The following is a 20,607-nucleotide window of genomic DNA, read 5'->3' as shown; positions in this document are numbered from 1 at the left end:
CCTCAACAATTCACTGTGAAATAACATTTTGTTAGCCGGTAAATGTACGTTATAAATGCCCGTGTTCCACTAGCGACATAAGAGCAAAGGAACGAGGCTGAGAGCTGTTGGCAGAAAGTATCTCCTGATTGTTCTCGTTATTAATCGAAATGATCTTCTTCCCAGGTAGTACACTCATTCAATAGTTATAATTCCGATCAAAACATAATATCTTCGTTATTTCCAGCATATTTTTACTGTTTAATATCGAGTCTATTAGATTTTAAAACAATGAGAATAGAATAATAATAATAATAATAACCACAATAAAATGTCCGAAATTAGACACAATAGTAATAATAATTAAACACCAATAATAAGGATAACAATAACAATAAAACATAAATAATAATAGTACTAGTAATCGGCTCGTCCTATATAGTAGGATAGTAATAATAGTAGGAGTAGGAGCTAATAGTAGGAGTAATAATAATTGGTTTAATAGAGATTCGGTGACGTGCACGGCAATGGAGTGCTATGTTTGAAAAAATTAAATACATTAAACACATTTAGTTTAAACGAAAATACATTTTTAAGTAATAATCAATATATAAACCAGGGGGTGTTTTAAAAGCAACTTACATTTCTGTTGAAAATCCAATTCCTGTTGTAATAGCCTAGGTTTAAGCCATGTGGGTGAAACGAAGAAAGCAAATACAAACGAGCAAAAAGAAAATGTCCACAAAAATTGATGAAAGAGTGTCGGTTCCTTATTAGGGAAGATACAATATTTATTCCTTGTCTCCTGGGATGGAAGCAGCTAGCTCTTCTATTGTCCTCCATCCATTCCTCAGTGCTGATGCTTAATTTTCTAACTATATTATCAGGGGACCACCGACGACATCACAACAGAAATACCCTGCAAGTACAAAATCGGCGCGCCAGCCGGTGTGACTGGTACAGAGGGAAAACGCTCTCGTTTCACCAGCTATCTGCGGCTCTACGCAGGGACTTTTTACATTTCTTTCGTTTTGGGGATTTTAACGGAAATCATTTATTTGATCAAGAGGGAAAGCGGGTTACCGGAGCAAGAACATGTCAGCCACATTTCCCGGCCTGGTCCATGATTCCGAGGTATTTATATATTATCACTCTTCTTCATTCTTCATTATAAATAACATGAAGGAATATTCTCTATCAGTTATATTAATCACAACTGTTTGTGAGGCTACATGTAGATTTAGAGTACAAATCATTGTGAATGGGTCTCCAGAAAACAGGGCTTGATATATCGTGGGACCGGGGATGGGACTGTCTTGGTGTAATGGGGGTTGTTTTTGTGTGGAGAGAGAGAGGCGGATGAGCCTCCTGTGTGTAAAACCGGTAACGGGAGTGATTAGAACATTACACTCACCCTACTCACCTGCCATCCGGCTCGCGTAAAGCTGAGACCGCAGTTCGATAGTAATAATATAAAAATAAAACACCATGAGCCCTAAAACGATGAGCCCAGCATGACAGAACGGTGAACAACATGCACGTACAAACACCGTGGCCTCGTGGAATGACATATTCATGTATTTTTTTTATAAGCGTCTTGAGTGTTTCAGTTGTGTCAACGTGTGTGAGAACATGTTTGGGAGACAGCTGGCGGTTAAAGAGATTGTAAATGAAATGACACTGCTGAGACGTTCCTTCCCTTTCTTCCTCTCAGATACGTCATGACGGGTCCAACAGTTATCGTCTGATGCAACTCGGTTGCCTCGAGAGCGTCGCCAACTCTTCCGTGGCCTACAGCTCCTCCTCGCCGCTCACAGCCTACCCGCCGACGGCCACAGAGTTCGCCTCGCCCTACTTCTCCACCAACCACCAGTACACCCCCCTGCACCACCAGTCCTTCCACTATGACTTCCAGCACTCCCACCCAGCCGTGGGCCCAGAGGCGTATGGCCTCAACTCTCTCCACTCCGGGCAGTACTACCAGCAGATTCACCATGCAACACATGGCGATGCAGACTTCATCAACCTGCACAGTGCCCGTGCACTCAAGTCCTCGTGCCTGGATGATCAGCAGAGGCGCGAGTTGGGCTGCCTGGACGCTTACCGGCGACATGACCTGTCTTTGATGACGTCACACGGCGGACAGTATAGCATGCACCACGACCAGAGGCTGCTGCCTGCGGCAGGTCTGGGGCTCCCTACCCCTGGGGCGGATGACCTGCAGGTACCTCCTCTCTCCTCTTCACCTCCTTTCTGCTCCTCTCCCCTCCCCTCTTCACCTCTCCCCTCCTATCTTCTCCTCTCCCCTACTTTCTGCTCCTCTCCCCTCCTCTCCTCTCCCCTCCTATCCTCTCCCCTCCTCTCCCCTCTTCTCATCTCTTCTTCACTCCTTTCTGCTCCCCTCCCCTCTTCACCTCTCTCCTCCTATCTTCTCCTCTCCCCTAATCCCTGCTCCTCTCCCCTTCTATCTTCTGCTCTCCCTGCTCCTCTCCCCTCCCCTCCTCTCCCCCCTTCTCACCTCCCCTCCTCTCCTTTCTGCTCCTCTCCCCTCCGATCTTCTCCTCTCCTCTCCCCTACTCCCTGCTCCTCTCCCCTCCTCTCCCCTCTTCTCACCTCCTCTCCACTCCTTTCTGTTCCTCTCCTCTCCCCTCCTATCTCTCCTCTCCTCTCCCCTACTCCCTGCCCCTCTCCTCTCCCGTCCTCTCTGCTCCTCTCCTCTTCCTTCCTCTCCCCTCCTATCTTCACGTCTCCCCTCCTATCTTCTCCTCTACCCTCCTCTCCTCTCCCATCCTCTCCCCTCCTCTCCTCTTCCTTCCTCTCCCCTCCTATCTTCTCCCCTCCTCTCCTCTCCCGTCCTCTCCCCTCCACTCCACTCTTCTCCTCTCCCCTCCTATCTTCTCCCCTCCTCTCCTCTCCCGTCCTCTCCTCTCCCCTCCTCTCCCCTCCTCTCCTCTCCCGTCCTCTCTGCTCCTCTCCTCTTCCTTCCTCTCCACTCCACTCTTCTCCTCTCCCCTTCTCTCCTCTCCCCTCCTCTCCTCTCCCCTCCCCTCCTCTCCTCTTCCTTCCTCTCCTCTCCCCTCCTCTCCTCTCCCCTCCTCTCCTCTTCCTTCCTCTCCACTCCCCTCCTCTCCTCTCCCCTCCTCTCCTCTCCCCTCCTCTCCTCTCCCCTCCTCTCCTCTTCCTTCCTCTCCCCTCCTATCTTCACCTCTCCCCTCCTATCTTCTCCTCTCCCCTCCTCTCCCCTCCCCCTCTCCTCTCCTCTCCTCTCCTCTCCTCTCCACCCTCCTCTCCTCCTCTCCTCCCCTCCCCTCCTCTCCTCTCCCCCACTGTTATAATCCTGATCAAACACCAAGTCTAAACACAGCTGCTGACATGTTTCATCCAACAGCCACACTGGCTATAATGAACTACAAAGTTATTTTCAGGCCCTAACTCCTAGCTCCTTAAACCTAACCGCTACCTCCTAACGCTTGTCTCATTCAGTCAGAGTCATAAAGACAGACAGACAGACAGACAGACAGACAGACAGACAGACAGACAGACAGATAGACAGATAGACAGATAGACAGATAGATAGATAGATAGATAGATAGATAGATAGATAGATAGAGAGTACTCACCATGTATTTACCCCTTTAAGAATGGACATTGCCATTGAGGCGCTCCACCATTTTAGAGTAGTCAACTGGGTCTTGATTCCTATGAGTTGGGAACAATCAGACAATGAATAAGAACAAAATGTACTACTTTAAAATGGATGTACTCTCAATGGCGCCCATGCTGTCACATACGCTAGAACGGCACAGATACAAAGACGAGTCCTCTATCTATATCTATGGTCAGAGTCCATCTCCGCCCTTTCCAAACACGGACACTAGCCCGGCCCTGTTCCCTCTCACGCGTTGCAGTCCTTTTGAAAAGCAGCAGGAGGAGGGTTCAGTCAAAATAGAAACAGAACATTCCATGTATGACAGTCGATACCTACATTAGTCTAATATTATACTCGATGGAGAGAAGTTAAATCAAAATGGGTCAAATTAAGATTAAGTCATCTAGATCAAAACGAAATAGAATAAATGCTGCATTTAAACGGTTAATCTGAGAAATCCACCTCGATTATGCAGTCCACCCTCTACTTTACTCCATATGCACGTGACATATATTTTAACTATTCTTTTAGATGTAAAGAAATAGTGTGTTTGTCCGGCTGGTGAGGCGGTGTGAAGCCGCTGTTTCTCTCTTCGCTGAAAGGCGGATTAAGGGATCCGGGTTCGCGGCACAATGGGTCGCGGGAGCGCCATAAAGCACCGAAGTTTATCCAATTACCGACTTAATGTCAATCAACCGGTTCTTTATGCAGCAACATCTGAGCTGCGGTTCCGGTTAAACACGCTACACGGGACAGAAAAATCATTCCTTTATTGCAATATTCCTTTTAGAACTGAACAACCAACCTGCTAGGATACCAGAAGTAATTCAACTGGTAGGCCTATATATATATATTTATTCAACTAATCATATTAATATAGCACTACTTTAATTGTAGAACTAAGTAATATTAATATAGGTTTAAATTATAACTAATTGATCAATATTATTAATATAGGTTTATGTGATAACTACTTGATTAATAATAGGTTTTTTATTTAACTTCTTGATTCGTAATATTAATATACGTTTATATGTATATTATTAATTATATTTGTTTTTGTAAATAATAAAATAAATATTTTATTGTCACAAACACCTGATAGGTTTAATGTGTTGTTTTACAGGGTCAGTCATAGTAGTACAGCACCACTGGAGCAAATTAGGGTGAAGTTCCTTGCTCAAGGGCACATCGACTGATAGATTAATCTGATAACTACTTCATTCATATTGATAAAGGTTTATATTATAACTAGTTAATTGATATTAATATAGGTTTATATTATACCTAGTTCATTAATATTAATATAGGTCTATATGATAACTACTTTATTATTAATATTGATATAGGTCTATATGATAACTTGTTGAATAATATTATTAATAACATAGCGTAGCGTAGTAAAATAGTATCCTTGTAGGATCTGTAACAATAATTATTATAATAATGGGGATGGTTGCCTACCATATGGTTTCCCCTGTTGTGAATATTCTCTTATTTAGGCTATTATGATTGATGGTGATGAGGACAACCGATATTGTGATTCTGATTATAAGAATATTGTTGTTTTTTTTATTTAATGTTCGTATATTTCAACATGTCACCATCTTTGCCACTTTCGTTGTGTAGATTGTTATCAGACCTGTGCGTGGTCTGTTGGTAGGAAGGGTAGAGGGACACACACTTCGTCTTTCTTTAGAAAATAAAGGCACGTGAACCCGAGTAGAACAGATGCGGTCTGATCCAGCGCGCGCAGAAACAGACATGGCATCTTTGAGAACATAAAGAGATTTTCATGCTCAACAAAAGAGCTGCCACACCTTTCCCCCCGTCAGGCTCCCTAACCCTTTCTCCTGTTAGACACTTAATGTATGCAAGGACCTCTGCGTTTTGTATATTGATTTTATAATCACTTTAGCTTCGGAGTAAAAAGATACTATACAGACAGAGTTTGTTAAAAAGACTTACACGGCCTGTTCCGTGTGGCGTGAGATAGACAGCCGCGTGTTTTATTTTAATCAGGGCTGTGTCTGTGCTCGACCGCCTTGCGGCTCACACCGGGGATTAACGGGGATAGAGCCCGTGTTCCTCAGTCATTCTGATACCAGGCTCTGCACGCGGCCGTTTTTAACAGGTCCTACATGCTACCACATTTGCGGTTATGATCGGTAACAACAGGTAGGCGCAGATATCCACACACCGCCACCGTGGGCTGAGCGTGCTCGCCCGACCTGAGGTTGACGCACGGTGCGGAGCTGAATGTGTCCGTTTTTTTGATTCTCATTTGTTTCTCTCTGGACCTTATTAATGCATGATTACTATTATTTTAATTGAACTAGGCAATCAGTTTAAGAACAAATTCTTATTTACAATGACGGCCTAGGAACAGTGGGTTAACCGCCTTGTTCAGGGGGCAGGTTATTTCTTGTCAGCTTGGGGCTCGATCTTCCAACCTTTCGGTTACTAGGCCAACGCTCGAACCACTACGCTACTTGCTGACACATTTTGCTGTTGTTATTATTCGTACAAATAGTATTATTATTGTTTATCATTAATACAATTATTATTATTATGATTGCTGTTGTTGTTATTATTAATAATGTGACACCGTTTCAGGGCTCCGTCGAGGCGCAGTGCGGGCTCATGCTCAATGGCCAAGGTGGCGTCATCCGAAGAGGTAACACACCTTACAACACACACCTTACAACACACACCTTACAACACACACCTTACAACACATTAACATGAATACCCATCTCCTTCTCTGTTTGGTAAACTGAAGAATCGAACAGACAAGACGGAATCTAAATCAAGTGAAAATATATTGTTGTTGAATTAGCCAATATTATGACACACCACAGTACTATTTTACATTTTTCTGTCAGTTTGTGTTTAAAGCTGTTAAAATGTACGTGAAATGTCCTGTCATGCATGCGGGCACTTTCACTTCAAACCAGACAATTCTACTACTCTGCCGGAAGCTGTAATGTCGGATTTCCTTCACGCTATCAGTACAACTTCCATTGTAGAATAGAGAGCGCATCAACCTTTCACTCTGATCAGTCATTCTCAAACCCTCTATTATGAAATGAAGAAATACAAAATCATATTGTCTAACAACAACAACAACAAGAAACAATAATATAAATAATGACAGCAATAATAACAGTTATAGTATTTGTTATAATGACAGCAATAATAACAGTTATAGTATTTGTTATAATGACAGCAATAATAGCAGTTATAGTAGCTTGATAGTAATAATTACAGTTGTAATAACAGTACAAGGAGTAATAATAATAATGAATAAAAAAATCCTGAGAAAAGGTGGTTTGCTTGCTAGCTTGTTTGAAAGGGTTTATGGAATGGCAGGTAGTGGTTAGGAGTGTTGGGCCACTAACCAATAAGTCGCTGGTTTGAATCCCGAGCTGACTAGGTGAAAAATATTTTGATGTGCCCTTGAGCAAGGAACTTAGCCCTAATTGCTTCTGTAAATGCATTTAAAATGTCTAAAACCATATTTTTTGGCATTTTATCCATGAAATATAATACTAATTTATGCCAATTTCCTCTGTTTATAGTTTATCAAAGTGAAGTTAAGGTAGCCTGAACACGTGACTGTTGGTTTGGTTTCTCTAGCTTGAACGGTTCAATACTTACTGTTGGTGAGTTATTTTATGCAAAATATACAGTACATACTTATAGTAGATAAACGTGTTTAAATAGTTTACGCTCTAGAGCGGGCGGGATACATGGAATAATAACACATCTAGAGCTGTGCTTTCTCTTCAGCAAGAACAACTAATAATACTTTCACAGTGTTATCCTTCACAGTAATAACTGAAGGAGGTTTTTTATTTTTTTTATTTTTTTTATTTCACCTTTTATTTAACCAGGTAGGCCAGTTGAGAACAAGTTCTCATTTACAACTGAGACCTGGCCAAGATAAAGCGAAGCAGGGTGACAACAAACCCACCCAATTTACCTACCTCACCCCCCCATACTGCTTTTATTTATTTACTTTTCTGCTCTTTTGCACACCAGTATCTATTCTTGCACATGATCATCTGATGATTTATCACTCCAGTGTTAATCTGCTAAATTGTAATTATTCGATTTATTGCCTACCTCATGCCTTTTGCACACATTGTATATAGATTCTCTTTTTTTCTACCATGTTATTGACTTGTTTATTGTTTACTCCATGTGTAACTCTGTGTTGTTGTCTGTTCACACTGCTATGCTTTATCTTGGCCAGGTCGCAGTTGTAAATGAGAACTTGTTCTCAACTAGCCTACCCGGTTAAATAAAGGTCAAATAAAAAAATTAAATAAAAAGAAAACAACACAGAGTTACACATGGAGTAAACAAAAGTACAGTCAATAACACAATAGAAACATCTATATACAGTGTGTGCAAATGGAGTTTCGATCATTTCATAGTGTTGGCCTTCACAGTAATAACCAAAGGATGTTTTGTTCATTTCATAGTGTTGGCCTTCACAGTAATAACCAAAGGATGTTTTGATCATTTCATAGTGTTGGCCTTCACAGTAATAACCAAAGTTTTTTTTGTTCATTTCATAGTGTTGGCCTTCACATTAATAACTGAAAGATATTTTGATGTCATTAGTAAAAACTTACGACTGTTTTAATAATTTGTTATCATTGAATAAATTGGAAATTAACTGTATAATGAGATATAGCCTAATGATGTAGAGAGAGCTAATTCCAAGTGAAATATAGTTCCTGCTGATTTTAATCCACGAGGCTGTTGACACAAGACTTTTCCACATGTTCAGCGTGGTAAAATAAACAATAATAAATAAATATAAATAAAAAAATGAAAATAAGATACAAATAAAAACATTTTACCTCGAGCTTGGTAGTGTTTTGACCTGTTATCTGTTGCTGTGATAGTGTTTTACCCGTTATCTGTTGCTGTGATAGTGTTTTGACCTGTTATCTGTTGCTGTGATAGTGTTTTACCCGTTATCTGTTGTTGTGATAGTGTTTGACCTGTTATCTGTTGCTGTGATAGTGTTTTACCCGTTATCTGTTGCTGTGATAGTGTTTTGACCTGTTATCTGTTGCTGTGATAGTGTTTTACCTGTTATCTGTTGCTGTGATAGTGTTTTGACCTGTTATCTGTTGCTGTGATAGTGTTTTACCTGTTATCTGTTGCTGTGATAGTGTTTTGACCTGTTATCTGTTGCTGTGATAGTGTTTTACCCGTTATCTGTTGCTGTGATAGTGTTTTGACCTGTTATCTGTTGCTGTGATAGTGTTTTACCTGTTATCTGTTGCTGTGATAGTGTTTTACCCGTTATCTGTTGCTGTGATAGTGTTTTGACCTGTTATCTGTTGCTGTGAAAGTGTTTTACCCGTTATCTGTTGCTGTGAAAGTGTTTTACCTGTTATCTGTTGCTGTGATAGTGTTTTACCTGTTATCTGTTGCTGTGATAGTGTTTTGACCTGTTATCTGTTGCTGTGATAGTGTTTTACCTGTTATCTGTTGCTGTGATAGTGTTTTACCCGTTATCTGTTGCTGTGATAGTGTTTTGACCTGTTATCTGTTGCTGTGATAGTGTTTTACCCGTTATCTGTTGCTGTGATAGTGTTTTGACCTGTTATCTGTTGCTGTGATAGTGTTTTACCCGTTATCTGTTGCTGTGATAGTGTTTTGACCTGTTATCTGTTGCTGTGATAGTGTTTTACCCGTTATCTGTTGCTGTGATAGTGTTTTACCCGTTATCTGTTGCTGTGATAGTGTTGTACCTGTTATCTGTTGCTGTGATAGTGTTTTGACCTGTTATCTGTTGCTGTGATAGTGTTTTACCCGTTATCTGTTGCTGTGATAGTGTTTTGACCTGTTATCTGTTGCTGTGATAGTGTTTTACCCGTTATCTGTTGCTGTGATAGTGTTTTACCCGTTATCTGTTGCTGTGATAGTGTTTTACCCGTTATCTGTTGCTGTGATAGTGTTTTACCCATTATCTGTTGCTGTGATAGTGTTTTACCCGTTATCTGTTGCTGTGATAGTGTTTTACCTGTTATCTGTTGCTGTGATCTATCAAATACGTCGTTATTTTTCTGTTATTCTCTAGCTTTACACGCGTGTAATTTTCCACTAAGCAGCCTGTGTCTAGTAGTTTAATAAACAGTGCAGGTGTGTGTTACTCTGTCTTGGTGTTCTGGAGAGTTCTGGAGGATTGATGCGGGAATCCCTCCGCTATCACTTTCGGTTAATGGTGTGCAGGATTTAGCCGCGAGCTCCACTGCTCCAACCATCACAACCAATAATCTTTGCTTTACCTCGCGCACCCGTATCGATAGCTTCTCTCGCCTCGGGCGGCCGCTTTGATATGCTAATGCCGCGCGGCCCGAATTCAGCTGAGATCATATTAATGTTGTTCTTTCTGACGCCGGCTTTGGCGCCATGAATATTCACACAACCTTTTTTTCAAAAGAAAAGTCTCCAGAAACGCGGCTCCTACTTAGAGCAGTGTCTATGTTTTAATCACCAGTATCCCGCCAAGCCTCCAGCATCTGATCAAGCATATCAGCAGACGTTTGCCCTCTACGTGCACGCGCCCTCTCTCAGACTGCTGCTGGGTTTGTGTGGGCTGTGCTGTCTTGTGACAGGTGCTATAAACATTGTTTTTAAAATAGGAAGAGAATGACATTTGGCCCGTGTCTCTTTTTCTTTAATTTTCGTGGCAAACTTGTAAAAGGCGCTTGATTCCGCGTGTGATCCCTCCGCCGCTCACGCCGCCGCCCGAGGCTACTCTCCACTGCTTAAATAGCGCTATCGCCTCTGGGCTCCACGCGCTCCACCGCACTACCGGCAAAAGCTCTTTTTCCATTGCCCGTGGCAACATAAAATACAAACTACTTTGATTCAAAACACTTTTGGAGGAATTAATATGATGTGAACTCACAGCTTTCAGAGACGTGAGTCTGACTGACAGGCCAGGCAGGAAACTGTCACACAGCTGGACTTCACACACGACTATCACACACGCACGTGTTTATTTGTTGTTGTTGCTGTGTTCCGTCTAGGAGGAACCTGTGTGGTGAACCCCACTGATCTGTTCTGCTCTGTCCCCGGCCGTCTGTCCCTCCTGAGCTCAACCTCCAAATATAAAGTCACCATCGCTGAGGTGAAGAGACGCCTCTCGCCTCCAGAGTGTCTCAACGCCTCACTACTGGGAGGAATCCTCCGCAGGTACACACGCACGCACGCACGCATGCACACACACACACACACACACACACACACACACACACACACACACACACACACACACACACACACACACACACACACACACACACACACACACACACACACACACACACACACACACACACACACACACACACACTCAAATGATAACAAAAACATGAACAATGGAGTAAAACATATTTGTATTTTAGGTTCTGATGACAGTTTTACACTCATGACGTTTTTTTCCCGAAAGTGATCGGTATTATATTATTGATATACTAATGTTTCATTGATAGTGATGTGCTAGTATATGGTGGAGTTACACATTCATACATGGCAAAACAGATAGTCAAAAAGTAATACAAAGAAAAAAGATTTTGATGTGTCTGTCCTATATCTATTTGTTAATTTGAACCAGTTTCTCACAGCGGAAAAATAATCGTGTAGCAACAAGAAATGGGAAATATTATGTGGATTATAATTAATGGGAATGTTTTATAGTCGTTAATACATTTTTGGTATTGATGTGAAGATGTGATCATGTCTTTTAATGCAGAGCTAAGTCTAAGAATGGTGGTCGTTGTCTGAGGGAAAAGTTAGATCGACTGGGACTCAACCTACCAGCTGGACGGAGAAAAGCTGCCAACGTTACACTCCTCACCTCTCTGGTGGAAGGTAGGAATAACTCCTCCCTCTATCAATCTACACCAATTAAAACTCACCTCTCTGGTGGAAGGTAGGAATAACTCCTCCCTCTATCAATCTACACCAATTAAAACTCACCTCTCTGGTGGAAGGTAGGAATAACTCCTCCCTCTATCAATCTACACCAATTAAAACTCACCTCTCTGGTGGAAGGTAGGAATAACTCCTCCCTCTATCAATCTACACCAATTAAAACTCACCTCTCTGGTGGAAGGTAGGAATAACTCCTCCCTCTATCAATCTACACATATTAAAACTCACCTCTCTGGTGGAAGGTAGGAATAACTCCTCCCTCTATCAATCTACACCAATTAAAACTCACCTCTCTGGTGGAAGGTAGGAATAACTCCTCCCTCTATCAATCTACACCAATTAAAACTCACCTCTCTGGTGGAAGGTAGGAATAACTCCTCCCTCTATTAACCTACACCTATTAAAACTCACCTCTCTGGTGGAAGGTAGGAATAACTCCTCCCTCTATCACCCTACACCTATTAAAACTCACCTCTCTGGTGGAAGGTAGGAATAACTCCTCCCTCTATTAACCTACACCTATTAAAACTCACCTCTCTGGTGGAAGGTAGGAATAACTCCTCCCTCTATCAACCTACACCTAGTAAAACTCACCTCTCTGGTGGAAGGTAGGAATAACTCCTCCCTCTATCAACCTACACCTAGTAAAACTCATGACTCTATACTAATAAATGATTTGTGTGTGTGTGTGTGTTTGTGTTTGTAGGTGAGGCGCTCCACCTGGCTAGAGACTTTGGTTATACGTGTGAGACAGAGTTTCCTACCAAGGCAGTAGGCGAACATCTAGCCAGTCAACACAACGAACCCAAGGAGACCAACGCACGCAAGAAGATGGTGCTAGCCACCAAGTAAGACACACACACACACACACACACACACACACACACACACACACACACACACACACACACACACACACACACACACACACACACACACACACACACACACACACACACACACACACACACACACACACACACACACTGAACCCTTACCCTAAATGCCATGTGACATTTAGACAGATCTGTAAAGAGTTCCAGGACCTGTTGAGTCAGGACCGTTCTCCTCTTGGCTCCTCCAGACCCACACCTATACTGGACCTGGATATACAGAGACACCTCACACACTTCAGGTAAACGCACGCACGCACGCACGCACACACACACACACACACAGGCACGCACGCACACACACACACACACACACACACACACACACAGGCACTCACACACACACACACACACACACACACACACACACACACACACACACACACACACACACACACACACACACACACACACACACACACACACACACACACTTCAGGTAAACGCACACACACACACACACACACACACACACACACACACACACACACACACACACACACACACACACACACACACACACACACACACACACACACACACACACACAATGTAATATGCATGGTCCTAAAAATAGTCAAAGCCACTCTGCTACCCAAGGGTTAGGGGTTAGGGGTTAGCTTCTACCCCCAAGTCACAGACTGTTCTCTCTGCTACCCCCAAGTCACAGACTGTTCTCTCTGCTACCCCCAAGTCACAGACTGTTCTCTCTGCTACCCCCACGTCACAGACTGTTCTCTCTGCTACCCCCAAGTCACAGACTGTTCTCTCTGCTACCCCCAAGTCACAGACTGTTCTCTCTGCTACCCCTAAGTCACAGACTGTTCTCTCTGCTACCCCCACGTCACAGACTGTTCTCTCTGCTACCCCCAAGTCACAGACTGTTCTCTCTGCTACCCCCACGTCACAGACTGTTCTCTCTGCTACCCCCAAGTCACAGACTGTTCTCTCTGCTACCCCCACGTCACAAACTGTTCTCTCTGCTACCCCCAAGTCACAGACTGTTCTCTCTGCTACCCCCACGTCACAGACTGTTCTCTCTGCTACCCCCAAGTCACAGACTGTTCTCTCTGCTACCCCCAAGTCATAGACTGTTCTCTCTGCTACCCCCAAGTCACAGACTGTTCTCTCTGCTACCCCCAAGTCACAGACTGTTCTCTCTGCTACCCCCAAGTCACAGACTGTTCTCTCTGCTACCCCCACGTCACAGACTGTTCTCTCTGCTACCCCCACGTCACAGACTGTTCTCTCTGCTACCCCCAAGTCACAGACTGTTTTCTATGCTACCCCCAAGTCACAGACTGTTCTCTCTGCTACCCAAGTCACAGACTGTTCTCTATGCTACCCCCAAGTCACAGACTGTTCTCTCTGCTACCCCCAAGTCACAGACTGTTCTCTCTGCTACCCAAGTCACAGACTGTTCTCTCTGCTACCCAAGTCACAGACTGTTCTCTCTGCTACCCCCAAGTCACAGACTGTTCTCTCTGCTACCCCCAAGTCACAGACTGTTCTCTCTGCTACCCCCACGTCACAGACTGTTCTCTCTGCTACCCCCAAGTCACAGACTGTTTTCTATGCTACCCCCAAGTCACAGACTGTTCTCTCTGCTACCCAAGTCACAGACTGTTCTCTCTGCTACCCAAGTCACAGACTGTTCTCTCTGCTACCCAAGTCACAGACTGTTCTCTCTGCTACCCAAGTCACAGACTGTTCTCTCTGCTACCCCCAAGTCACAGACTGTTCTCTCTGCTACTGCACCTCAAGCGGTACTGATGCACCAAGTCTGGAACCAACAGGACCCTGAACAGCTTCTACCCCCAAGCCATAATACTGATAAATAGTAAAATGGTTAACTAAATAGTTAACTAAATAGTTAACTAAATTGCAAGTAAAATAGTTAGCTACCCTTACCATCTGCATTGACAATTAATTAATTAACTCGTACCCCTGCACATGGACTCGGTACTGGTAACCTGTGTATATATCCAAGTTATTACCTCATACCCCTGCACATGGTCTCAGTACTGGTACCATGTGTATATAGCCAAGTTATCGCTACTCATCGTGGATTTATTATTACTTTTATTATTACCTGTTGTTTACCAAGCATGTAACAAATAAAATGTGTATTTATTATGGATCCCCATTAGTTCCTGCCAAGGCAGCAGCTAGTCTTCCTGGGGTTTATTAAGGATCCCCATTAGTTCCTGCCAAGGCAGCAGCTAGTCTTCCTGGGGTTTATTATGGATCCTCATTAGTTCCTGCCAAGGCAGCAGCTACTCTTCCTGGGGTTTATTATGGATCCCCATTAGTTCATGTCAAGCCAGCAGCTACTTTTCCTGGGGTTTATTATGGATCCCCATTAGTTCCTGCCAAGGCAGCGGCTACTCTTCCTGGGGTTTATTATGGATCCCCATTAGTTCCTGCCAAGGCAGCAGCTACTCTTCCTGGGGTTTATTATGGATCCCCATTAGTTCCTGCCAAGGCAGCAGCTACTCTTCCTGGGGTTTATTATGGATCCCCATTAGTTCATGTCAAGCCAGCAGCTACTCTTCCTGGGGTTTATTATGGATCCCCATTAGTTCCTGCCAAGGCAGCAGCTACTCTTCCTGGGGTTTATTATGGATCCCCATTAGTTCCTGTCAAGGCAGCAGCTTCTCTTCCTGGGGTTTATTATGGATCCCCATTAGTTCCTGCCAAGGCAGCAGCTACTCTTCCTGGGGTTTATTATGGATCCCCATTAGTTCCTGTCAGGGCAGCAGCTAAGGCGGGTATAATCAATTAAAAAACATTACAATACATTCATAACATATTTCACAACACATTAAGTGTGTTCCCCACTACTCTATTACAAGACAACATACATGTGTACGGCAAAATTAGTTATACAATTTAAAAAACACCACAATACATTCATAACATATTTCACAACATAAGTGAGTGCCCACAGGCCTCTACTCTACTACCACATATCTACAACGCAAAATCCATGTGTACTTGTGTGTATAGTGCGTATGTTATCATGTGTGTGTATCCATGTGTCTGTGCCTATGTTTGTGTCTCTTCTCAGTCCCCGCTGTTCCATAAGGTGTATTTTTTACCTGCTTTTTAAATCTGATTCTACTGCTGCATCAGTTACCTGATGTGGAATAGACTTCCATGTAGTCATGGCTCTATGTAGTACTGTGGAATAGACTTCCATGTAGTCATGGCTCTATGTAGTACTGTGGAATAGAGTTCCATGTAGTCATGGCTCTATGTAGTACTGTGGAATAGAGTTCCATGTAGTCATGGCTCTATGTAGTACTGTGGAATAGAGTTCCATGTAGTCATGGCTCTATGTAGTACTGTGGAATAGAGTTCCATGTAGTCATGGCTCTATGTAGTACTGTGGAATAGAGTTCCATGTAGTCATGGCTCTATGTAGTACTGTGGAATAGAGTTCCATGTAGTCATGGCTCTATGTAGTACTGTGGAATAGAGTTCCATGTAGTCATGGCTCTATGTAGTACTGTGGAATAGAGTTCCATGTAGTCATGGCTCTATGTAGTACTGTGGAATAGAGTTCCATGTAGTCATGGCTCAATGTAGTACTGTGGAATAGAGTTCCATGTAGTCATGGCTCTATGTAGTACTGTGGAATAGAGTTCCATGTAGTCATGGCTCTATGTAGTACTGTGGAATAGAGTTCCATGTAGTCATGGCTCTATGTAGTACTGTGGAATAGAGTTCCATGTAGTCATGGCTCTATGTAGTACTGTGGAATAGAGTTCCATGTAGTCATGGCTCTATGTAGTACTGTGGAATAGAGTTCCATGTAGTCATGGCTCTATGTAGTACTGTGGAATAGAGTTCCATGTAGTCATGGCTCTATGTAGTACTGTGGAATAGAGTTCCATGTAGTCATGGCTCTATGTAGTACTGTGGAATAGAGTTCCATGTAGTCATGGCTCTATGTAGTACTGTGGAATAGAGTTCCATGTAGTCATGGCTCTATGTAGTACTGTGGAATAGAGTTCCATGTAGTCATGGCTCTATGTAGTACTGTGGAATAGAGTTCCATGTAGTCATGGCTCTATGTAGTACTGTGGAATAGAGTTCCATGTAGTCATGGCTCTATGTAGTACTGTGGAATAGAGTTCCATGTAGTCATGGCTCTATGTAGTACTGTGGAATAGAGTTCCATGTAGTCATGGCTCAATGTAGTACTGTGGAATAGAGTTCCATGTAGTCATGGCTCTATGTAGTACTGTGGAATAGAGTTCCATGTAGTCATGGCTCTATGTAGTACTGTGGAATAGAGTTCCATGTAGTCATGGCTCTATGTAGTACTGTGGAATAGAGTTCCATGTAGTCATGGCTCTATGTAGTACTGTGGAATAGAGTTCCATGTAGTCATGGCTCTATGTAGTACTGTGGAATAGAGTTCCATGTAGTCATGGCTCTATGTAGTACTGTGGAATAGAGTTCCATGTAGTCATGGCTCTATGTAGTACTGTGGAATAGAGTTCCATGTAGTCATGGCTCTATGTAGTACTGTGGAATAGAGTTCCATGTAGTCATGGCTCTATGTAGTACTGTGGAATAGAGTTCCATGTAGTCATGGCTCTATGTAGTACTGTGGAATAGAGTTCCATGTAGTCATGGCTCTATGTAGTACTGTGGAATAGAGTTCCATGTAGTCATGGCTCTATGTAGTACTGTGCACCTCCCATAGTCTGTTCTGGACTTGGGGACTGTGAAGAGACCTCTGGTGGCATGTCTTGTAGGGTATGTATGTGTGTCTGAGCTTTGTGCTAGTTGTTTAAACAGACAGCTCAGTGCTTTCAACCAGCTACACTACTTATGTCTGTGTTTAGTGTTATATATTATATTATATATTGTGTATTTATATGTGTATTCTCCAGTCTGATCACCCATGGGTTTGGGACTCCGGCGGTGTGCGCTGCCCTTAGCACCTTCCAGACCGTTCTCAGTGAGATGCTCAACTTCCTGGACAAACAATCTGCCGCTGGGAACCATGGGAAAACCTCAGGTCAGGAGACGGAAAAGACCGGAACCGCCCGGAAAAACAGCGAACCGCTCAATAAAGAGGAGAAAGCTGAAAAGACAGAGTAACCCCTCCCCTGTGCCTTGGGAGGAGGAGCTATGGAGACAGTTATGTTTATTAATTCTGATCAACAGGAAGTAGAGACATGGACTTCTGGTCACCGCCATCTGGGAGCCAATGGGAGAGGAACACACTGTTCCCCCTTCAGTGTCCACCTGAACAGTGCAATTAATAAGTGTTTACCATTTTAGAACTGAGAGACTGTGGTCTGGGGTTACTATGTTGGTGAGACTGGGGTTACTATGTTGGTGAGACTGGGGTTACTATGTTGGTGAGACTGGGGTTACTATGTTGGTGAGACTGGGGTTACTATGTTGGTGAGACTGGGGTTACTATGTTGGTGAGACTGGGGTTACTATGTTGGTGAGACTGGGGTTACTATGTTGGTGAGACTGGGGTTACTATGTTGGTGAGACTGGGGTTACTATGTTGGGGAGAGTGTTAGACTGGGGTTACTATGTTGGTGAGAGTGTGAGACTGGGGACTGGGGTTACTATGTTGGTGAGAGTGTGAGACTGGGGTTACTATGTTGGTGAGACTGGGGTCTGGGGTTACTATGTTGGTGAGACTGGGGTTACTATGTTGGTGAGACTGGGGTTACTATGTTGGTGAGACTGGGGTTACTATGTTGGTGAGACTGGGGTTACTATGTTGGTGAGAGTGTGAGACTGGGGTTACTATGTTGGTGAGACTGGGGTTACTATGTTGGTGAGACTGGGGTTACTATGTTGGTGAGAGTGTGAGACTGGGGACTGGGGTTACTATGTTGGTGAGAGTGTGAGACTGGGGTCTGGGGTTACTATGTTGGTGAGAGTGTGAGACTGGGGTTACTATGTTGGTGAGACTGGGGTTACTATGTTGGTGAGACTGGGGTTACTATGTTGGTGAGACTGGGGTTACTATGTTGGTGAGAGTGTGAGACTGGGGTTACTATGTTGGTGAGACTGGGGTCTGGGGTTACTATGTTGGTGAGACTGGAGTTACTATGTTGGTGAGAGTGTGAGACTGGGGTTACTATGTTGGTGAGACTGGGGTTACTATGTTGGTGAGAGTGTGAGACTGGGGTCTGGGGTTACTATGTTGGTGAGACTGGGATTACTATGTTGGTGAGAGTGTGAGACTGGGGTTACTATGTTGGTGAGAGTGTGAGACTGGGGTTACTATGTTGGTGAGAGTGTTAGACTGGAGTTACTATGTTGGTGAGAGTGTTAGACTGGGGTTACTATGTTGGTGAGAGTGTTAGACTGGAGTTACTATGTTGGTGAGAGTGTTAGACTGGGGTTACTATGTTGGTGAGAGTGTTAGACTGGGGTTACTATGTTGGTGAGAGTGTTAGACTGGAGTTACTATGTTGGTGAGAGTGTGAGACTGGGGTCTGGGGTTACTATGTTGGTGAGACTGGGGTTACTATGTTGGTGAGACTGGGATTACTATGTTGGTGAGAGTGTGAGACTGGGGTTACTATGTTGGTGAGAGTGTGAGACTGGGGTCTGGGGTTACTATGTTGGTTAGACTGGGGTTACTATGTTGGAGAGAGTGTGAGACTGGAGTTACTATGTTGGTGAGAGTGTTAGACTGGGGTTACTATGTTGGTGAGAGTGTGAGACTGGGGTCTGGGGTTACTATGTTGGTTAGACTGGGGTTACTATGTTGGAGAGAGTGTGAGACTGGGGTTACTATGTTGGTGAGAGTGTTAGACTGGGGTTACTATGTTGGAGAGAGTGTGTTTATGTGTGTGTGCGTGCGCCTGTGTGTGCGCCTGTTGCTTGCCTGGGTGTGGGTGTGTGTGCGCCTGTTGCTTGCCTGGGTGTGGGTGTGTGCGCGCCTGTTGCTTGCCTGGGTGTGGGTGTGTGTGCGCCTGTTGCTTGCCTGGGTGTGGGTGTGTGTGTGCCTGTTGCTTGCCTGGGTGTGGGTGTGTGTGCGCCTGTTGCTTGCCTGGGTGTGGGTGTGTGTGCGCCTGTTGCTTGCCTGTGTGTGGGTGTGTGTGTGTGCGCCTGGGTGTGGGTGTGGGTGTGTGTGCGCCTGTTGCTTGCCTGTGTGTGGGTGTGTGTGCGCCTGGGTGTGGTTGTGGGTGTGGGTGTGTGTGCGCCTGTTGCTTGCCTGGGTGTGTGTGAGTCCAGATCTCTGAGACTAGCCCATTTTGTAAAGATGAATATTCAGTTGCCATAGAAACAGGTTGTTGTGCATGTCGCCTCCCCAGAACTTTGTTTACGACACCAGCTCTTTGTCCCTTCAGAAACATTTGTATAGATATATATAAATATTTAAATAACTTTTCTTGTCGGCTTTGAACTACATATACTGTATGTTAAAACCATACCTTCTGAAATACCTGTGTTGAATAAAAACTATTGATACAAGTTCTTTCCTATTAGTTCCTGTGTGGGTCAATCTGTCAATCAATCAATCACAACACACACACAACAAAATAAATAATCACATGTTGTGGTACAGACACCGGACGTGAATCCCTCTGATAAAATAGAAAACAGTTTGATCAATCTTACAGTTTGATTGAATACTCCTCCTCGACGGAAGAACTTGTGAAACAGTTGAAACGTGAAACATGGAGAATAAAGCCAGTTCCCCGGGAGAAAGAGAGATGGGTAGTGTCGTAGCGTTGACTATCGTTAAATGTGAAGACTGTGTATTATTAAATCAATTCTCTGTGCGTCATTTAATTACGCGATTAAACTAATCATGTAACTTTAATTAACTAGTGAGTCGGGGCATAACGGGAAAATGTTTAAAGAGTATTTATTTCCCGAAATTAACTCTTTTATATCTTATCGATTATAGTCACTTTTTAATGTATTATTACCTCATCAGTCTCATTCCTGAATGTCACAAACCCTTGGATATCTGCACGAACCCTAACATAGATCATGAATCAGCGACATACAAATTGGCTTAATTATTTATTTACTAACTAATCAATCACAGAATTACATAAACACACACATAATAGGTCATACATTGGTTACTGACATGATGGAAGAGTCCCTAGT

At 43.6% G+C, this 20,607-nt stretch overlaps 1 protein-coding gene across 2 annotated transcripts; it reads left to right on the top strand.

The window, feature by feature from the left end:
- Positions 1 to 1,021: 1,021 nt before the first annotated feature.
- On the top strand, positions 1,022 to 19,962 carry LOC129813218 (transcription factor AP-2-delta-like). Of its 2 annotated transcripts, none has more exons than XM_055865621.1 (8): positions 1,022 to 1,113; positions 1,694 to 2,203; positions 6,245 to 6,305; positions 10,690 to 10,855; positions 11,415 to 11,533; positions 12,303 to 12,444; positions 12,681 to 12,731; positions 17,397 to 19,962. In XM_055865621.1, the coding sequence occupies exons 1-8, from the start codon at positions 1,075 to 1,077 to the stop codon at positions 17,605 to 17,607; spliced, it is 1,299 nt and encodes a 432-aa protein (XP_055721596.1). In that variant the 5' UTR covers positions 1,022 to 1,074; the 3' UTR covers positions 17,608 to 19,962. The 2 variants fall into 2 exon arrangements, with proteins under 2 accessions (XP_055721596.1, XP_055721515.1); XM_055865540.1 differs by having other exon boundaries at positions 12,618 to 12,731.
- The last annotated feature ends 645 nt before the right edge of the window (positions 19,963 to 20,607 follow it).

The sequence above is a fragment of the Salvelinus fontinalis genome, chromosome 1 (assembly GCF_029448725.1).
Source record: "Salvelinus fontinalis isolate EN_2023a chromosome 1, ASM2944872v1, whole genome shotgun sequence".
In the NCBI taxonomy this organism is placed as follows: domain Eukaryota; kingdom Metazoa; phylum Chordata; class Actinopteri; order Salmoniformes; family Salmonidae; genus Salvelinus; species Salvelinus fontinalis.
Note: the sequence above shows the minus strand (reverse complement) of the source record. Positions and strands in the feature narration are given on the sequence as shown.

Excerpts from the sequence above, each read along its gene's own strand:
- LOC129813218 (XM_055865540.1), top strand. The coding sequence starts at position 1,075 with ATGTCAGCCACATTTCCCGGCCTGGTCCATGATTCCGAG. Across the intron at positions 2,204-6,244 it reads CTGGGGCGGATGACCTGCAG|GGCTCCGTCGAGGCGCAGTG; the intron begins GTACCTCCTCTC and ends ACACCGTTTCAG. Across the intron at positions 10,856-11,414 it reads CTGGGAGGAATCCTCCGCAG|AGCTAAGTCTAAGAATGGTG; the intron begins GTACACACGCAC and ends CTTTTAATGCAG.